The 20,013-nt window shown below is 39.0% G+C and overlaps 1 protein-coding gene across 1 annotated transcript in view; it reads right to left on the bottom strand.

Annotated features, from left to right (window-relative positions):
• Positions 1–20,013, bottom strand: part of THSD4 (thrombospondin type 1 domain containing 4) — a 319,742-nt gene that overhangs the window by 178,669 nt on the left and 121,060 nt on the right. The window contains exon 7 of the mRNA XM_055790923.1: positions 9,044–9,180. Within this exon, the coding sequence (XP_055646898.1) occupies positions 9,044–9,180 (137 nt within the window). The remainder of the gene's footprint in view (positions 1–9,043; positions 9,181–20,013) is intronic.

Below are 20,013 nucleotides of genomic sequence, written 5' to 3'. Positions count from 1 at the left end.
CCATTGCTGGCTTGTCCAGGTGTTAAACAGATCCCTTACATCTGAGTTTCAGAACATTATTTCTGCTGCACCCTTCTTTGTTTCCTTGCAATAAAATCTAAATTACTTTGTTTCCTTTTGCTATTTAACCTCAGAAAACGGGTCTTGCACTACCTACATGATTTTCTTTTACAATCGCTTTCCCATCTCCCTCGAATGAATTTCAACTGGTTGAAATTTCTTGTATTTTTTTTCTTTGAACTGCTGTAATGTAACACAAAACAGATTTGGTTCTCTTGGTAACTTAAAAGGCATTAACTATAAATTAGTAATTCCTGCATTATGAGACATCACATAAAACACTTGGACCTCAACCACAGTACAGAGTACACAGTTCATCAGTTTGCCTGTTTTGTGAATGCAGTACCATGCTACAAGCTGTCTTACTATAGGTTATCATAGCTTGGCTTGTTAGACTACATTCATGAATACTCTGGAAAAGGGCAGAGAAAAAAGGAATAGTTTTGAGATCACATTTATTTTGTATTTTGATCCATATTTCTTTTTTCATGTCTACACTTAATTTACACATAATGTCAGAAAAATAGTGTTTGAGAAGCAGAACCAGTGATCAGGAGCTTGGGTTTATTTATGAACAACCATGTGAAAGGACTGGTGTGTTACTGAATGTTTCTTCATAAACACTCTCAGCATCCTTTGACAGTAGTACATTACTGTATTACAGACTTTATCTTGTTTCTTTAAAAGCATGTGAGGTGCAGAACATGATTCTGCTGAAAGGATTACTAAACTGCATGCACTGTTGTTTGTACTGTGAACTCAAAACAACCAAGGTCATCTCTCTCACTTCCTATGCAGCAAACACTGCCAGTTGTAGGCCTCAGAAAGACACTTAAAATTACTATCAAAAGCTTCAAGCGAAAAAAGAAACTTTGAACAAGAAAGTCAAAACTAAAAGGACTGGCATTAACAAAAAAACAACAAAAAACCCCACTAAAATGCTGAAAAAAAGGTCTAAAAGATAGGAATGAGGGGTGGGGGGGAAAAGACTGGCAGGGATTTACAGAGTTTTGTTTACTCTTCAGCTGCTAGAATCATCACCTATCTTGGAGCCAAACACTGAAGAGAAGATATATTCAGTGCTAGACTCAGAGAAGTCTGTAGCACCCAACAGTGATCATTTCATTATTCCAGCCTGGCAGATAAACAAACCTGGCTTCACTTGTAGCCTGATATATATCAATATATAAGGGGAAAAAACCAAGGCCTAACAACATACAGTATTCTTATTTTCTATGCCATTAGTATCCCCAGCATTCTTGAAAACTTCAAATTTTTCTAGTTTTATTTTTGATTTTAAAAAATATTTATTATTTTGAAACTAGTTCAGAGGGAAGAGTACCTCAAATGTAGTAAGATTCCCTAATTGTGTCACTTAATCATTAGAAAGAGTACCATTTGCTTTCAGAACTACTTTTGTAGTGACACAATTACGTTCAAAGCTGGTATGTATTTTCTAACACTGTTATCCAACCTGTGAAGACAGATGCATACTGCAGACTAAGGATTACATTCTACCCTTTCAGAAAGACATGTGAATCTGCAAAATTATTTAAAAGACATAGTTAAAAAGAACTGTAGAAATAAGAACAAATTACAGCTACATACAACTCCTTTACTTTCCTATGTCTCAAGCTGCTTTGGATAGGCAAGTTATATATTATTGACTACATCTAACAAGAAAACAGAGACAGTGGAGCGTAGAGATAATCAGAATTTGGATCAGCCATTCTATGGCTCAGTTCAGCATCTATTTTTGACCAAACTGAGGTAAAGCAAATATTTCCCAAGCAATATACTATGTAGAATATTTAAAAGCAGTTTAAAAACATCTGAGAATGAAAAAAATTCTGTAAAACCATTTTAGGTTTATTTGGGTTTTTCTTGGTTTTGGGTTTTGATGTTCTGTGAGGGTTTTTTTAAATTTTACAGTTTTAACTTCTTTTTATTTTTATATAATTGTGTAACTCCATAGCAGTAAGATATAATTGAAAGTTCTAGTATTATATCAAATTTTCAGTTACACAAGGAAACTATTTCCTCTTTGCTGTTTAAGAAAATGATCTAGATAATGATCTAAAAGAAGGAATATAATTTATTATATAAGCATTATAAGCTTATATAATTATAAGCATCAGTTAACCTTAATTACACATGCTATTGACATGCTATGGAACTTGAAATTTTACAAAGCATTTAATTTTTTGAATTCTGGTTAGGAAAGTTTTCAAGATTGAGGTTTTATTTCAGGTACTTCACATTGGAATTTTTTATCACTTAAGAAAAAAATGTGTTTGAATCAGGCTTTTTCCAGCATAAGTATTTCATTTTGCTTTTCCCCAGCAGTGGGGAGAACATTTTAACATACAGTGATAACTTTTCTTCTCCAGTACTTGTAAGCCAAATTTTAATGTTATTAAATTATATTGTGTCTTTTCACAAGTTCCTTGTCAGGCTGTAGTTCAACAGAACAGTGAAATCTTATTGGGGTTCCAAGTGCTACAGCAAAAAAAAGGTTATATGCACATTTATGACATGCAGATCTTATATAAATTCACTCTCAGAACCAGCTTAAAACTGGGAAGAAGGAAAAAAAAACCCCAACAAACGAAAACCCAAACAAAAACCCCCACAGCACTAGTATAAATGCTGTATTGTATGGGCTAGGTAAATACATTAAATGCCATCGTAAGGAACACATGACCTGGTAACATCAGTATTACTGGCTCATTTATAATGAGACTAAAAAGTGCAGAACTAGAGAGTCCGTACCCACTTAATGGAAGAGTGAGGAGCTCCATCCTTTGGATTGAGGTCTTTCTCCAGACAAGAGGTTAACAAACAGGGGGAAAAGAACAAATATACACATCTAGTGCTTACTTATTTTGTTTGAACTTAACTTGAGTTGAATGCTTTGTTATTCACAGTTTCCTATCTTCAAATTCTACATCAGTTCTAGCTCAGTTCAAAGGCAGTAAAGTTATCCTTTCAGTATCCTTTACATGCAGTGATTGCACCTGCTGTGTATCAGCTATCAGAAGCAATGTAAATTAGGTCATGGCCAACAACCATATGCCAAAAAAAAATTTAGTGTTGCTTTACAAAAAAAAAAAAAAAAAGTGTTGCTTTATAAATGGAGGAAGGCAGAAGGACCTTTTAGACAGTGAGATCAAGAAATCTTACAGAGGCTCACTTATTCTGTGTAAAACATTTAACACGAAACTATGCAAACAGAGAAGAAGCAGCAAAAGGAGTTATTTCTTAGCTCCCAGGAACCTGTTTCTTCCATTAACACCTTATTAAGGCCAGGCAGGTGTTTCCCAATGCAATGCTTGGGATTAGCAAGTCATTATGAAGAGAAACAATGAAGAGTCCTATTTCCAACAATGAAGAAATTATAACGGCATACATGAAAGGTAGAGAGAGAGAGTGCATTCTATTGTAACTATAGTTTTTCACTTTTATGATGTATTTTACAAATCGTTTTCCCTTGAAAGAAAAAGCCTCCAACAGAGGCTCCATACGCAGTATGAGCAAAACTAAATAGAGATCTGACGAAATGCTGATTTTTGCCTCTTTGAATGCACCCTACCTACTCCTTGAAAAGGTCTTGAGCTCAGAGCACAGTGTCCTCAGCTACTATTGACAGAAACCAAACAAAAATTAAGAAAAAAGCAAGCCTTGAATATTAACTAGAGGTTTCATTCTCATTCCATTCCACAATGCATTTCAGCATCTGAATGCCATTAGGCTCCATAACCTAGTTCTCAACTTCTATAGAGCATATCCTGTGTGCAATCCTATCCTGGGTAAAGCCTTGGTGGCAATTCTCTGCAGCATGCAATTTCTTAACACAGCAGCTCCCATAGTAAAAACAACATAACTAATTCACTATTTTAAGGCCCACATTTAGGATAACATCATGTAACTAGAAACAGTTCATTACACTGGTCCTCCTCAAATACAAACAATGCCTGACACCAACCTTCACTCCCCCTTTGTACCAGTTAGGCTAATACCAAAGTACTGGTGGACAGAGTGTGCCACTGAAGCACAGACCAATGTTTCATTTGGTGCCATTTCTCAAGCTACTTTTGAAGCCTTCACATCTCAAGACACCAAGCTTTACAAAGTTCTGTGTAGTGAAGAATATACCTCCCTCTGAGCAGCCAAGTAAGATGAACAAGAAACTGCAAAGATTTGCTGTCATTCAGCTGAAAGACAGATATGGGTATCTATGTGCCCTTCCTTCTGCTATATTAATCCAGATATCAGGTTCTTCCTTACATTATTATTGATAAAAAATGAACACTGTAATGCCTAAGAACAAGAAGCTAGCACAGCACAGAGTACTTGCTCAGAAGAACTTGCAAACTAAACAGAAGAGGTCAGAGAAAGAAGTCTGACTCCAACTTTAAGAAAGCATGCGCGTGCGCATGCACACACACACAAACCAAATCCACCCCACAGCCTTTTTTTCCAGTGTCATCAATCAACATTACACAAGTAAGTTGAGATTCCTACAGAAAACAGATTCTTTACCCTTGCAAGAACAAGCATAGGACTACTTTATATTCCAGCATGTATGAGTTATGAGAAGAACTCTAACTTACAGAAAGTGCACGGTTCTCATCGTTCTGATCTGTTACTCTGATCCCACAGGCATTAAGAGTTTCCTAACTTAAAACAATAACGCCACCTATAGTTCTATTACCTGGGCACCAGCGCATGTCAGCACAGTCCCAAATGGAAGTTCCTTGCCTGATCATGTTTTTCTGATGGAGATTTAGCATGCTTGGCTATGCTTCCAATAGCTGACTTAAGTTACATCCCTATAAAGTTTGCAAGGATTTCAACATCTGATGCAATTTATCTTTTTTTCAAGACAACCACAATCTCTAATGCCAGTCATTTTGCTACTGAAGTTACTCACTGGGTGCATTTAAAAACTGCTCAGATATTTCAGTTAACTGGAAGATGAAAATTAACGGCAATGCAAGAGAAAATACAATATAAAAATCAGGAGAGAGGAAGCAGTTGCTTCAAGTACCTTTAAAAGGTATCTACAGCTCCCACCCAACTGACGTTTTATGTGGAATGCTAATACATTTGCAAAGTGCGCCACCGCGTGGTAACTAACATCTCTGCAAAACCTATTTGCTTCCCAGCTTCACAAATAACCTTTTTTCTGCTGCCAGAACTACAATGAATCAATGCTCACACGTGCCTAAATATTGGGAAAGAAGATTTCTAGCAGAAGTGTCCTAGATGGGGATAAAAAACCACATTGAACATACTTCCCTATGTATGTTTACATTTAGTAAACTATGGTCAAGGCCAAAATTATTAAAAGCATTCTTTCCTCATACTTTGCTTTATTTATTAAAACCTCATCACTATTCCACTCACATTTCTCTTCTGAACTTAAAAACTACTGAGTAGGCTCATCCCATTGGATCAGAAGAAATAAAAGGATACACTGATTTAAAGCAAACAGAAAACATACCTCAAAACAAGAAAACAGACGCTTCTGGCTAAACCCCAAGTTGAAGAAGCCCCATTCTTAGGCATTCTTTAACTTAACAGTACTGTGAAAATCCACAGTTAGGAGAGGGGTAGCAAATGTATTAAAACAAACAACACATAATAATACTGAAACATATTCAAAGCATATATATTAGCAATAACCAGCTGTGGCACTAAATAAAAAATTTGAAAAAACAGAAGTGGAACTCAATAGAAGGACTGTCAATGAAAAAGGTTGTTCACTTTCCAAAATTCATCAGAAGAATAGTGCTCAAATGTGCAGAAAAACAGACAAACACAGAAATAATAAAACTGATTATCAAGATCATTGTTATACTTCTTTCTTCTGCATAGCTGGAATATCACCCAGTTCTTCCTATTTTACCTTGCTTTATTTTAGAATTATGTAATTGCTTTAAAAAGGTTTCATTTAATTAGAATTCAGTCTAGTCTGCACCAGGAAATACACAATCTTCAGTGAGCGAGCTTTTTTTGTAGTACTTGCATTATTAAATATGCCAGTTATCACAATGTCACAGGCAAATAAGAAAGTGAAAAGACCAAACCAACAAATTAGGATATTTCATCATAAGACCATATATATTAAGTTTTGATAAAGGACTACATCTGAAAAATAAGCTTTTATATATCACCTCTTGTGCTGCACATGTTACAAAGTTTTTACTTCCAACTCTGGGGGCCCACTGAACAAAGGAATAGCAAACAGCGAAAAAAGATACTCTCCGGGACGCTGTTCAGAAGTAAGTACTCAGAAATATACTGTTGTTCTGTCCTGCATAATACTGTAATGGTCACAACCACCATGCTGTAAGAAGGACTTTAGAACATACTACTGTTCTTAAAATCTTCTCTTACACTATTCTCTTTGCTGATAAGATTAAACAATACTTCAGTTTCAAAAGCCCATTCTAACATTGGTTAACAACTTGAAAAGGAGATAAAGTACTGAACATTCTGGTTTTGACTTTAAGACAAAACTTCTCTTTCATGTATTTTTAGTGTTAACTGGTGTGACTGCATTTTATATATTGAGAACTTCTAACTAATATTACTTGTGGTTGCCCTACGTAACTTTTTAAATGGTTAAAAAGTGAGAAGTGAGAAATACCTTTTTTCATGCATGTTTAATTTTTACTTACCTGTCTCGATCATATTCTTTAATCTAAGTTATTTTTATTATAGCAACATTTTCCACCTTTTTTTTTCTAAGAACTAGAAACAACAGTCCTGGAAACAAAACAGATGATGTTTTTTTAACACCAGGATATTATTGTTATGGTAATGCAGTAAAATGTCCAACAGAGGGTGACAGAGACCATAAATGCCTTAGACATTGAAATACTCTGACATTAAAAAAAAATAAAATAATGTGCAGTTAAGGAAGACCTACCTACTAGAAAGACTTGAATAAGCTTCATTACTCGAGAAACATTTTCAGTGAACTGTAAATAACAACTTTTCAGGAAAATATTCTCTTAAGCATCTGACAGTACAAAACCTTAATTATTTAACTCTCTACTTATTACATCATTCAACTACATTCACGTTCACTCAAGAACGTACACAATACAGAACAGTACACAAGTGTAATATCACTGTTAAATAGAACTATTCATTTTTTATAGTTTTGCTGTTTATGCAAGTAGAATACAAGTCTTGGATTCCAAACCACTACAGCCTAGGAATCCCTAGCTTTAAGAGAAGGCTATGGCAAGGTCTTACTGCTGTCTACTTCTGTTGGGAGGGTAACAGAGAAGATAGAGTCAGATTCTCAGAGATGTGCAGCACTAGGTTGAGAGACCAAGGGCATAAGCTGCAATACAGGGAATTTCAATCAAATGTGAGGAAAAAGATTCTACCATTATGTTGCTTAAACAATGGAACAGGTTCAAAACTCTACCTAGAAAAGGCCGTGATAGCTATCTGATATAGCTAGGGTGTTGAACTACATGATCTTCCCAGGTACCTTACAATCAGATTTATTCTACAACTCTATGAATCCCAAGTTACATATCCACAGTAAGGATTCACAACCTGTTGTTTGTTTTATGCAGCTTTGGGAAGTTCTACACAGACAATCGGTGACTTTTCCGAATTCAGAACACTTTACTACTAGGCTGCTGAGCACTCCCTTTGCTTTCTATCCCAGACCTCCAATCCAAATGTATCAGTATACACTTCTGTAATTGCACAGTACTGGGAAAATACTACAGCTGGTATACTAAATCTGGTTTTCAGTTTTCTGAGTCATGGATCAGAACTGTAATAAAAACAAATTTCTGGCCCTTTCTGAATTGGTCTAAGATCAAGGAAAGCTTTAAAGAATAACCAACTTCACACAGATCTATCATCTACAAAGGAAATTCAAAGCTGTGGCTCTGCTTGTGCTAAGAAATACAGAACAGAAACATACATGGCATTGTCCAGATGTGCACAAGTAAGAGGAATCTGAACATGCTGAGGAAAAGGTTGTATTCATAAGTGATTTCCTCTGGCAAACCAACTACTTAAACTGAACTTGACCTTTCACTATTTGAGTTCATGAGCCACATCTGACCCACTTCTGCTTGTTTTACCAACTGATACATGGGAAACATCAGCCAAGTATCAAATGCCCCTTGTTAGGAATTTATTTCTTTCACTAACCTTACTTGAAATATTAAAAACTACTTTTTTTTCTAAACGCCATAACATTCTGTTTAAAGTTGCTACCATCTTGCTTAAAGCAGCGTATTTATTCATTACAAAGGGAATCTACAAAGCAGACTCCAAAAAGTCAATACAGCAGCTCCTTCTGAACCCTTGAAAAATGACCATTCACTTAAGTATTTTCCAAGAGAAGATCACTGCTGAGTAAATGGACAGCCAGTAAGACCTGGTTCTTAAAAATGGCAAACATGGACCAATCAGAAAAGTTACACTAACACACCAGCTAAAAAGCAATCAAAATAAACACATAATGGAATAAACCATTATGTTGCAGACTGGAAAAAATATACCCACTCTGAAGTTTAATCAAAGAAAGATGTTCTATTTCTCTCTTATTTAAGCTTCCAGTCTTTTTCTTCTGATTCTTTCAGAGAACCTCTTCTGTAGAAAGCTAAGCATGTGGAAAAAGCTCACTGGAAATCCTCTTTAGTGTGGTCAGAATACCTTCTGAATCCAGACTTTCAGCATTCCATAGTTTGCTCTCAGCAGACAGAAACATTAGTTAAGAAATAAAACCTGTAATAATAAACGTTAATGTTTTTCACATCTACTCCCCCCTCACCAAAAAAAAAAAAAGAAAAGAAAAGAAAAAAAAAGAAGAAAGACATTCAAGACATCAATTCACAGGTAGAGTGATACCAACCTCATACAGAAATTACATATGGCATAGAAATTACATATGACATAGACAGTCTAGAGGCAGCCTTGCTAGAGACAGTAGCCTTACCTTGCACTGCCCTGCCACACAGATTGAAGTTCCATTTTGGTCACAGGGTGTCCCATCTATCACCTTTTCAGCTTGTCTCACATAGAAGCGGTAGCCTATAGCACGGCAATTCAGCTCACACTTCTGACTTCCCTTCACTGTGAAAAGAGACAGAAGTCCTCATTGTAAAGAACACAGCAGCAGTATTTAAAAGGAAAAGCCCATTAAAATAGCACCAGAGGTTTGAGAGTTCACATCAAATAATCACACTAACATTTAGCACTAAGAAACACATAAAACAAGCTAGTTGCAAATTTTAAAAAATTCTGTTTTTTCCTCTTCATTTTTACAAGTTGCACTTCAGTGACTATTCCTTAGTTCAAGAGAAAATTAAGAAAAAACAACGCTTTGATTTTTTAAAAATAGATAAAATGCATCATTATTCAAAACCTTGTGATCTCTGTCGGAACACAAGAACCAGAAGGAAATCAGCCCACTGAACTCTAGGTGAAAGGAACACAGAAGACAAGAGTTATCTTCTCTTGTGAAAATCTGTTAAAACAGATACAGCCTAACACCCTACATATCCTATGCTATCAAGTTTGTTAACACATTTGTGTAGTCTCTCTATTTCAAATCATCTGTCACGTTGAAGTTGCACACAGTTCATTACCCCTATTTGCCAACTGAAATAACAATACCGTCATTTTCTTTCCAACTAAGAGCAGCACTGTTACATGCTGGCAGTGAGGTACCAACAGAATTCCTTTTTCTTTTGACAATACTTTCCTTGCTGCCATAATCAAAAACTAAAACTCCCCTGACTTCACCAAGCTTCCCCTCATACCCTGTAACATAACTGAATCCCACTATTTAATCTGCCAAAGGAGATGCTATATACCTTTTTTAGCTGCTAAAACATGGTATTCCCATTCTACTTAAGTGTACTTTTGAATCTTCAGTTAAGACATAACAAATCGTGAAACTAAAGACATGCAATTATTTCAAATATATACTTAACATTGGTTTTCTGAAAAAGTAACAAGCTTTCAACTCAAGTTACCCCCTGTGCAGACACCGGATTAGTGCAGACCAATTCTGAAATTTCCATCTCAGATTTCCCCTCACACAGCTATTTAATTGCGACTCATATACATCATCTATTGCATCTGACAATAGCTTCATGAAATCCTCAAAAATCTACTAATTTTACGTGAGGTCAAAGATCTGTTTACCTAGTTCCCTTTTTGCAGACGCTATGCATGCCATGCTTAACTAGGTAATTTTTCCACTGGCTACTTTTTAAAGATAGATTCACTAGCTTATCATTCCAAGAACTTCACTTAGTTATTTAAAAAAAAAAAAACAACACACTGAGGTATTTCCTGCAGTTCAATCTCCAAGTATAACAGTTAGTTTTAATGATAAACGGACCATTCTTCTTAGCAGCTTAGTCACTTCACACATAACTATTTTCAGAATTCTCAAATAAATAAAATCCAGCTTCAGTGATTCATCACAATGGAAACCAACTTGTCTTTTTCTGTGTCTGAAAGTCTCCTGTTTTTACAACCTGCAACACTAGGTATCGATCAGCACCTCTTCCCATTGCCTAAAATCAAGTCGAGACATTTGGGTTTCTGAAATATCCTATCTCCTATGTTGATCCCATTTAGTTCAAAGTATCTCGAAGCCTCACATTCCTTCTTCTTCCTAATAACTCTCACTTGGTTTTGATCCTTTAAAATACTTATTGTTGGGCTTCTCAGCTTTCTAGATCCCAAGAAAAGTTTTGTCTACTCAGAAAAATGAAGAATTTAACTGCAGAAGCATGGCATTTTTTCCTGGACCTATCTCTTCATTTACGATTTAATAGGTAAGACTACTGCATTGCAACAACCACAAGCAGACTGAGCTTACTTGCTCTGTAAAATATGACTCCTATTTCATAACTTTTGTCTTTGCTTCTTTCTTATTAGGAACTGTTCCCGCTTATAGAAAAAGAAATATTTTACCAGTAAGTAAGTAAATAAATAAATTGATAGATAAATCCTTAACAATAAAAGTTGTATGAGCATCTCACCCTATGACCCTTTGGCCTTCAATCTGCAGATTCTTGCGATAAGCAACCCTAAAGGCATTGCCTTGCTTAGTCATATACCAATTTACACTACCTAAAGACAATGTTCCCAGATGTCAAAGAACTGAAAAAAACTTTCACCTAAGGAGAGCAAACTCTGCTAACAGAATTTCCCCTACTGAATGAGGAGCATTTCCCATCGGGATTTTATGTAAGCACTGTGTATTTACTATGCAAAAATTACAGCAGAATAAACACATTTCAGAATTCCCCTGTAAAACAAGATACCACACCAGTAAAAAGTACTCCATTGCCTATTAACCTCACATGCATCCTGACACCCTCCCTTACCCAGTATTTTGCCACAACTCTTGGGTTTTTATAGTTTAAGCTTCAGGTCAAGCTACACTATTGGCTTGGCAAATGGACCTAAAATGTCAATTAAACAATGAGCTGTGAAGCGATTGATTCCACTCAGGCAACATATTTAGTACTATGCCATCTGATCCCAGACTTTACAAAAGAATCTATCTGACCTCAGGGAACAGAGTAAGTCTTCTAGGTGAAGACCTTCCCAACTTGCTGGCAGCAAGACACATTTCCACTCATGCACTCTTTGTAAGTGTGACAAATTTTCTAAGATAGTCCACTATACAGGTACTGTTTTATATGTGCTACTAATGTATTTGCTTTTCATTCTCATGCCCACCTTAGCACAACCAAGTCTTTGTGGAAATTCTCACTTTACCCTATCTTAATAGTGAACTTGGGTGAAATTTAATGCTACCACACAGGTTCTGCCAGATGTATTCATTATTGATTTAACTGAAGGAGGTGCCTTTAGTAAATAATCCTGGTAACATGTAATGTTTGGTTTTCATTTTGCAGACTGAAAAAGCATCTAAATAAAAAAATAAATATTAATAAAAAACCCCAGTACTTTTCTTATAACATCCTTGCCAAACTAGCCGTAAGTACCTCAGGGATACCCTGGGCTTGTCTAAACTGCAAGACTTCGTTTCTCAAATCCTCTGTTGAAATTTACCTTCCACCTTTTCTTACGAGGAGCAAGACCCAGGCAGGCAAGAATGGGACCACAGCACAGTTCTGCCACCTCCCACTTCAACTGCAAGTGTACTGAGACCTCACGTTTAATTACAAAATGCACCTGTTCTGCATCACAGAGCAGATATTGCAGTGAAAACTTCCTACCATAAATTACTCCTTTCACATTTTACCAAGACACAAAACCCCTCCAGATGGGCACTGATTTAGAAATTATTACCCTTCCTGACAGACAAAAACCTGAAGTCTCTCAATACCAGCAGTGACACGATTAAGTACAAAAACCATCCTGCTTTCTGGTTTATTTGTCCTATTCATTGATGCACTAAAATTCACAGACAGAATGTATTTTGCATTGGACATGTACTGACAGATATATGTAATGGTGCAAAAAGATGAAACGTGATTTTTCTGAAGTGCTATTTATCAAGTTCACACAGTAAGCCATAGTCAAAACAAATACAAGAGTGCAGGAGTAGGGGCAACCCATACAATAACTTTTAGTTGCTTTTATTCTCCTAAGAGTGATTTAATTGAGGAAACTTACACCACAATTAAATTCATCAAGACATTTCACTTCCCCTAAACAGCCTGTTTAAATGCAGATTTAAGTGCAGTACATAGGTTTAAGAGGAAAAATTCAACTGTGCAACCCACCCACACGTTTTTTAAAGGGAAAAAAAAAGAGGGATTTAGATGTCACCACCCTATAGCCAGCGGCTGGAGTTCAAACTAGGCCTTCAGCAGCATTTCAGGCTAAGGCCTCTGCGCTGACCTGCCTGAGAGGCAGGGCAGAGCCATTGCTGGGAAGCACAAGCATGCATGGGAAAAAACGTCCTCCCCCAGGGTTCACAGGCTCAGAAGAACAATCCAAAACTCCTTTTAATCCCACTATTAGGAAAACGCACATTTGTACGAGGTCACACATGCTGCCACCCTGTGAGGGGGCCCCGCCTGAGGGGCCCAGTGCAGCAGGCGGCCCGCAGCATCGCCCCCTCAGGGGAAGGCGGGAACCGCAGAATAGGCGCCTAAGCACCGGCGAAATACAGCAGTTCCTGAGGGAGAAAACTCCTCCGCCAGGCGTTAAAACAAAGGGGACAACAAACAAATACAACTTGCAGCTGAACTCCCTTGTTTTTCTCTCAGGCTCGCCAGGGCTCTGGCTGCTTTCGGGGAGCAACCCTCCCCCCCACCCCCCGCCAGCTCCCTGCTGCCACCTGCTTTCCAGAAGGTCCAGTGTGGACTGTGGGCCTGGCCAGCTGCCGGGACACCGCCAGTGGCACCCTGGTCTTACTCTCAGCCCACACGCATCCTGGCCCCCACTTGATTTCGTTAAATGAAAGCATAAAAAATTAATGCCCTCAGAAAACCCCCAGCCCAAACCTAAAACCTGTCCACATTTAAAAAGGCAGAAAGTTGCCATTTTGGAAACTTTCCTGCTCACAGAAGCTTTTGGATAGATCTGGTTGCATTTCGTTGAGAAAGAGTATTTCCAAATGTTAAAACTTTACTGAAAGGAGTTGTCCAGCCACACCAAGCTCATGGCTCCTCACGCCACGCTCAGAGGCACGCAGCGGGCCCTCACAAAGAGCATGGCTTGCAGCAAAGATCCCCCAAATCAAACTCACCTTCCCTCGGTGCTGCCAAGGCTGACACAGCCCTTAGGAGGAGGGAGAGGCCAAGGCAGCTGGGGGTGCTGTGTCCGCTGCACGTGCTCCATCCTCCACCATCCTAACACCTCCTGCCCCTGTGGAGCCCCCATCTCCCGCCCTCCCCTCAGGCCCTCCTCCTCCTCCTGCGCTTGCCTCCCCTCTGCGCAAGGCCCAGGAGGAATTCTCCTCCCCGAAGCCAGTGGCTCCACAGCAGAGCACGTGCAGGAGGTGCTTTTGGACTCCATGGCGGCTATTCCTTCCTTCAGCCTCCTCTTCCAACGCATGCTGCCATCTCCGCCGACCCCCAGCACAGGGCGAGGCAGCGGGTCAGCGGGCCCAGCCCACGGCAGGGCTGCTCGGCAGTGAGCTCGGAGAGACACAGCACACGCTCCACAGGCAGCTTGCCAGCGCACGCAACTTCAGCCTAATGATATTCACAGGAAAAAATGTTACAAGAAAGACCATTCCAACTGCAATATGTTTGCTAAATAATGTATTCAGCTGATCAAAGGGAAATTGAAAATAGCCACAGAACTAAGAAAATAACAGGAAATAACGTGAAAATCAAATAAAAATGCAACCGATCAATAAATTAATTACATCGCACACAACCATACACTGACCGCCCTTACAGAATGTAGCAAGTTCCTCCTTTCTGTTTCAGCTCCTGAGATTGCAGGCTGCTTGGAGCATGTACTGTGTCTTACTGCAAGCACATTAAATCTGCCACAGATGATGCTAGCAGTAGGTGCAACCAGAATAAATGGTACAACAAAGAAATTTCACATTCCCCATGACATGAGGTAGGGACAGGCATGGACAGACTCTCCTTGATGGTTCCTCAGGCCAAATCTTCATTTAGTGTGAGATCCAGACTCCCCAGTTATCTGTGTAGCAGTTCTAGCTCTCTACAGAACACTGCAGAATGCTTCTACCATTTGTCAGTTTTTGTAAGTTTGCCTAAACATCTAAAAATAGTTAATAACAAGCTCTGCAATTTGAGAAACATGCCTCGAGGGTGCCCATAGAGAAGTGGCATGCACACTCTTGGCAAGCAAATATCACATTCATGCTAATACTACATTACGAGATTAAGCGAATTTAAATTAGGCTTCATTCTGTGTGCACACTGCCTTGTAAAGTCAACTTCAGTGCTTCTCCATAACGAGCCAAGATATACTCATCCGTGATCTGTCAGAACCAATTGTTCCAGGAACAAGTTGTCTCCGCATAGCTCGGTTATTTTCAGGACCTAGCTTGTTGTGGGCTGTAATTCAGTATTTACTCACGATAAAAGCTCTGAATCTGCTTTACAGGAAGTGTAATGGGGCATAGCAGACACTCAAAAAACTTTTAAGAGATGTGCTCATGTCTATCCATGTAACATCTACTTTAGTTAAAGGTTATTAATGCTGTGGGATTTCAGCGATAGACTTGCAGATTACTGACATTCTTGGTTCTCCCACAGAAGCCCACAGGGCAGAGAAGGAGGAATGGTACAGTAAGCAGTCTGGCCAAGTCTCACCCTTCCGTATCCACTGTACTTGTGAGTAAAGCTATAGTAAGTCTACAGGCTGATGTCATCTAAACAAAGCAGTGGTCTCTTCCATTCAGGAGATGTAATTTAATAAGTAATATATTCACTAAGGCAAAAATTATAGTTTTGTGAAACCAAAGTGTCTGTTCAAAGGTTTTATTTTCATATAGTAAGTGCTTCAAGGCACATGTACATACAGGAAAACAAAGGCAGGTCCAATACACTACTAAGAGCTATCTAGTCCTGCTGCATTGCAGACTTGAGAGTGATACACCATGCCAGACACAGACCTTAAATGTGACAGTTCCATACTGAAAAGCATCCACCAGTGACCACCTGTGGAGCTCAGCATGGATGACAAGTGTTGCTGTAGTACTAATTGCAGGCAACATTGTTTATCCAGCTTCCTATTCAAAGAAGGAAAACACATAGGAAACAAAAAACGTCCCATTCCCTAGAAAGCTTTCTTGAAAGCTTTGAACTACTTTAAGGTTTTACTGTTTTGGATAATAGACTATGTGGGCTTAGTAATCATTACTGGAACATTAGTTCACAGAATCCTAGAATTATTTAGGTTGGAAAAGAACTTTGAGATCATCAGGTCCAACTGATAACCCAGCACTGCCCAGCCCACCACTAAACCACATCCCTGAGCTGAGCACCACAGATACATGTTCTTTAAACACCTCCAGGGATGGTGATCCCACCACCTCCCTGGGCAGCCTGTGCCAGTGTCTCACCACCCCTTCAGGGAAGAAATTTTTCCTAATATCCAACCTAAACTCCCCTGGTGCAACTTGAGGATGTTTCCTCTTGTCCTGTCACTTGTTACCTGGGAGAAGAGACCGACCCCCACCTGCTTACAACCCCCCTTCAGGCAGCTGTAGGGAGCAATAATGTCCCCCCTTCAGTCTCCTCCCGAGGCTAAACCCCCCCAGCCGCCCCCCCTTCAGAGCTGTGCCCCAGCCCCTGCCCCAGCCCCCTGCCTGGCTCTGGACATGCGCCAGCCCCTCAGTGTCCCTTTGGAGCGAGGGGCCCAAACTGAACTCAGTATTCAAGGTGTGGCATCACCAGTGCCGAGTTCAGGGGGACAATCCCTGCCCCGGCCCTGCTGGCCACACTATTTCAGGTACAAGCCAGGATGCCGGTGGCTGCCTTGGCCCCCTGGGCACACTGGGGGCTCATGTTCAGCCGTCAGCCCCCCAGGACCTTTCCAGCTTCCCAGCCCCCTGCCCCAGCCCGCAGCTGCCTGGAGTTGCTGTGCCCCACGGGCAGGGCCCGGCAGTGGCGGAACCTCACACAACTGGCCTCGGCCCATAGGCCCGGCCTGCCCAGACCGCAGTCAGGCTGACAAGCCTCTAGTTCCCCAGATCCTCCTTCCTGCCCTTCTTGTAGATGGGTGTCACACTGGCTGACCTCCTGTTTGCTGGGACCTTCACAGTCAGCTGGGACTCCTGATAAACGATGGAGAGTGGTTTGGCGAGTTCCTCCGCCAGCTCCCTCAGTAACCTTGGGTGGATCCCATCCGGCCCCACAGACTTGTGCAAAGTTCAAACTTTGCAATACAGCAACGATCAGGTCCATAACAAGAGAACTGATCCAGTATCAGGTTGGTTTTCCACTGTTACAAGTTTTTGAACTGGCCAGAAGGAACAGTGCTTTTTGCAGCAGTTACCTGTTGCCAGATTTCTAAATAACAATATGCAAACATTTTCCAGGAAATAATTACCATGTAACTACATTTGGTCTTTCCAACAGAAATACTAATGTGGCGTGATCTGTTTTATTTGAGTCTCTTTTGAGACTTTGTCCTTATTAGGCTTGGGAACATCTCTTGACAATAACCAGAAAGGGTTGTGTTTATTTTTTACTTTGTCCCTTTCAGTTTTGTTAACTTCTTATAAACTTCTCTGGCTCAGATTATTTTTTTTCTTCCAAAAATCATTTTCCATTCTTCATTCCAGTGATGGGGGAACATTTCCACTACTTTTTTACTTCCACTTTTCATTTTCTCATGTAATAAAGATGTTTATTACTACACCTTGTCTCCTCAACTTAGTAGATATTTAATGTATATATTAACAATTTAATAATCAATTTAATAGATAATTTAACATCTTTGGCACTGGGGTTTGGATATTAAGAAAATTAAAATAATTTCAAGCTTTTATAATGAAATTGCTAGTACATTTTAACAAATACAAAGCCACAATGGAAGATATCATTCAAACTCCTCATCTTCACCTGAATATACCACAAACTGTTCTACTCCCAGATCCAGTAAGTCCTACGTTAAATAGTCATGGGGAACTACTGATGAGTAGATTCAATGAACAGAAATACTTCTGAAAGGCCCCAATGTTCCATAACATTGTCCTCCTATTTAGTGTTTATGGCATAAGAAACTTGCAGACATTCTCATTTACTCCAATTTTCCCGTTTTTTCCGTCCCTCCCAAACCCCTCTGTTTCATTATTTATTAATGATACTTTATAGATTTACTGTCATCCATTAAAAATAGCTGGGAAGTTAATTATTAATCCCCAATGAAATGAGAGGAAACCAACTAGAAACAAGTCATTCATAAAACCACACACATTCAAGTCTCTCTTGACCAGCTGGACAACTGGAAAACTGAAAAAGGTATAAACTTGATGTGCTTTTATGAAATTTCTTTCTGTTCTGACTGACTGAAAATTTGTCTCAGCACAGTATTAATGTTCTACCTGGGTCCCGCTGTAGAAGAAGAATGTAGGTATTTGGGAAGTTGTAATGTTTAATAAAAGTTTCTGCAATGTCCTTAGTGAGCTGTCATGTCTGCCATTTTGAATTACTTGTACAAGAGTGAGAAATCCAAAGAGCTGCCTTAACAACTTTCAAAAGTTTTGTGGTTTCTTTTTTACAGTATGTAGAAATAGTGATAACTCGTACAACGAGGCATTTTGCACAGTAACAGTAGCAGAACTGCTCTATGACAGAAACATTAGGCATTTACACTGTGAATGGCAGAGGATCGTTATCAGAATACATACTTTTCTGCTCAAGTTACACCTTTTACAGGCACTAGAAATATAATTATTGAGCCATAATTAAATAAAGCACCTATGAACAACTGCACCTGCTTCAAGTCACTGCACATTGCAAGGTGGCCAGTCTTTCCCGGTTAAGGGTATTTCTGTATCCTCCGATCCCTGTGGAAGTCTAGTCAAAGGCTACAACACAACTCTCAATTCCTTGCCTTTGCTCTTTCTTTGTTACTAATAATTTTCTTAAATAGGTGCTCAAAACTGAGTTTTTCATCTGAAGTTCAAATCAATTGTACATATTTATCTACAAAACCTTTAAGCTGTGTTTACTTGTAACAACTCAAATCTAACCTGTAGATGTCAACGTGCTGTTGGCCTCGGTTCAGCCAAGCACTCCGTCAGGTGGTTTACACGAGTACCTGAAGTGTAAGTACTGCTGGCTTCACTAGAACTGCCACAAGTTCTGTGTTTAACAGTGGCTCAAGGCCAGTACCCCTTTACATGACATGACCGGGTAATGTAGTTTCTTCTACAGACCTTAGTTTTCACTCTGTTGCATTTGGAACTCTTTTCTGAACTTAAAGGCAGAAAAAACCCCCAACTCCTAAAATTGCCTGTTTTCATATCAGCCTTTCATTTATTTGTCAGACGGTCAGAATCCACAAGCTACCATCTGTCAGTCACTGAAGACACCGGCCACTGGATGTCTCCACTGCCCTATATAAACATAGATTAAAGTTCTCTGTCCGTGAAAAAAAAAAGAAAAAAAATGTTTTTTAAAATGGCATTTATCTGTATTTACAAGCCATCACTTGCACTTTGCATACAGGGCAGAGCAGCCACAGAGATTGCATTCTCTGGCCCCCACAACAGCCAGGAGATGGCAGTTTCACATGGACCGCGCTTCTGCTGAAGCTCTGAATAACTGCTCCCACTTATACAAAATCAAAATTATGAAAATGTTTCTAGATGAGCAGAAGAAAACCAAACAGCAGCTGCTTAATCTCAAAACTTCTTGCTTCCCTTTGTATCCAGCAAAAGCTAAAACTGTATCAGTAAAACCCTCATAAGCTGATGGGTGAAGAATTGTCTGAAATGTCAAGCACAAGTGTTTCTAAATGGGTAGGGATTTTTTCTCCTCACCATTTTACTCTTTTGCAGGCGTAACTAGCTAATTCATGTAAATCTGATTAAATCAATCATTAGTAACTCTATGGTTTTACATTCCCTAGAAACTGTTTGTAAACGATACAGACTATTAGGATTTCATCGAAGATGCCTCCTCTTGCAGGGACATTATACAGAATTTACTAAAAATAAAATTAAAATATTTAAGGAACATATTATTAAAGCCCAAACTACAGGGAAAAAAAATATGACTAAAACATCTCATTTTTCAGCAAGGTTTTTTTGTTGGTTATTTTTTTAAATTCTGGCACTAATCAGAGAAGAAAACCTGCTACATGCAGTGCCATTTCTCACCTGGAAAACACTTTAAAGTGCTCTGTCCCAGAAAGGGCTGATGTCTGTCTTTAAAATTTGAAAGAATGGAGTATTTCTATTTGACTATAGTAGAATCTTACTGGCCTCTGAAATGTCAGCTTGCACCCAGATCTATACTTTGAAATGTG

This window comes from Falco peregrinus, chromosome 1, assembly GCF_023634155.1.
Source record: "Falco peregrinus isolate bFalPer1 chromosome 1, bFalPer1.pri, whole genome shotgun sequence".
Lineage (NCBI taxonomy): Eukaryota > Metazoa > Chordata > Aves > Falconiformes > Falconidae > Falco > Falco peregrinus.
Note: the sequence above shows the minus strand (reverse complement) of the source record. Positions and strands in the feature narration are given on the sequence as shown.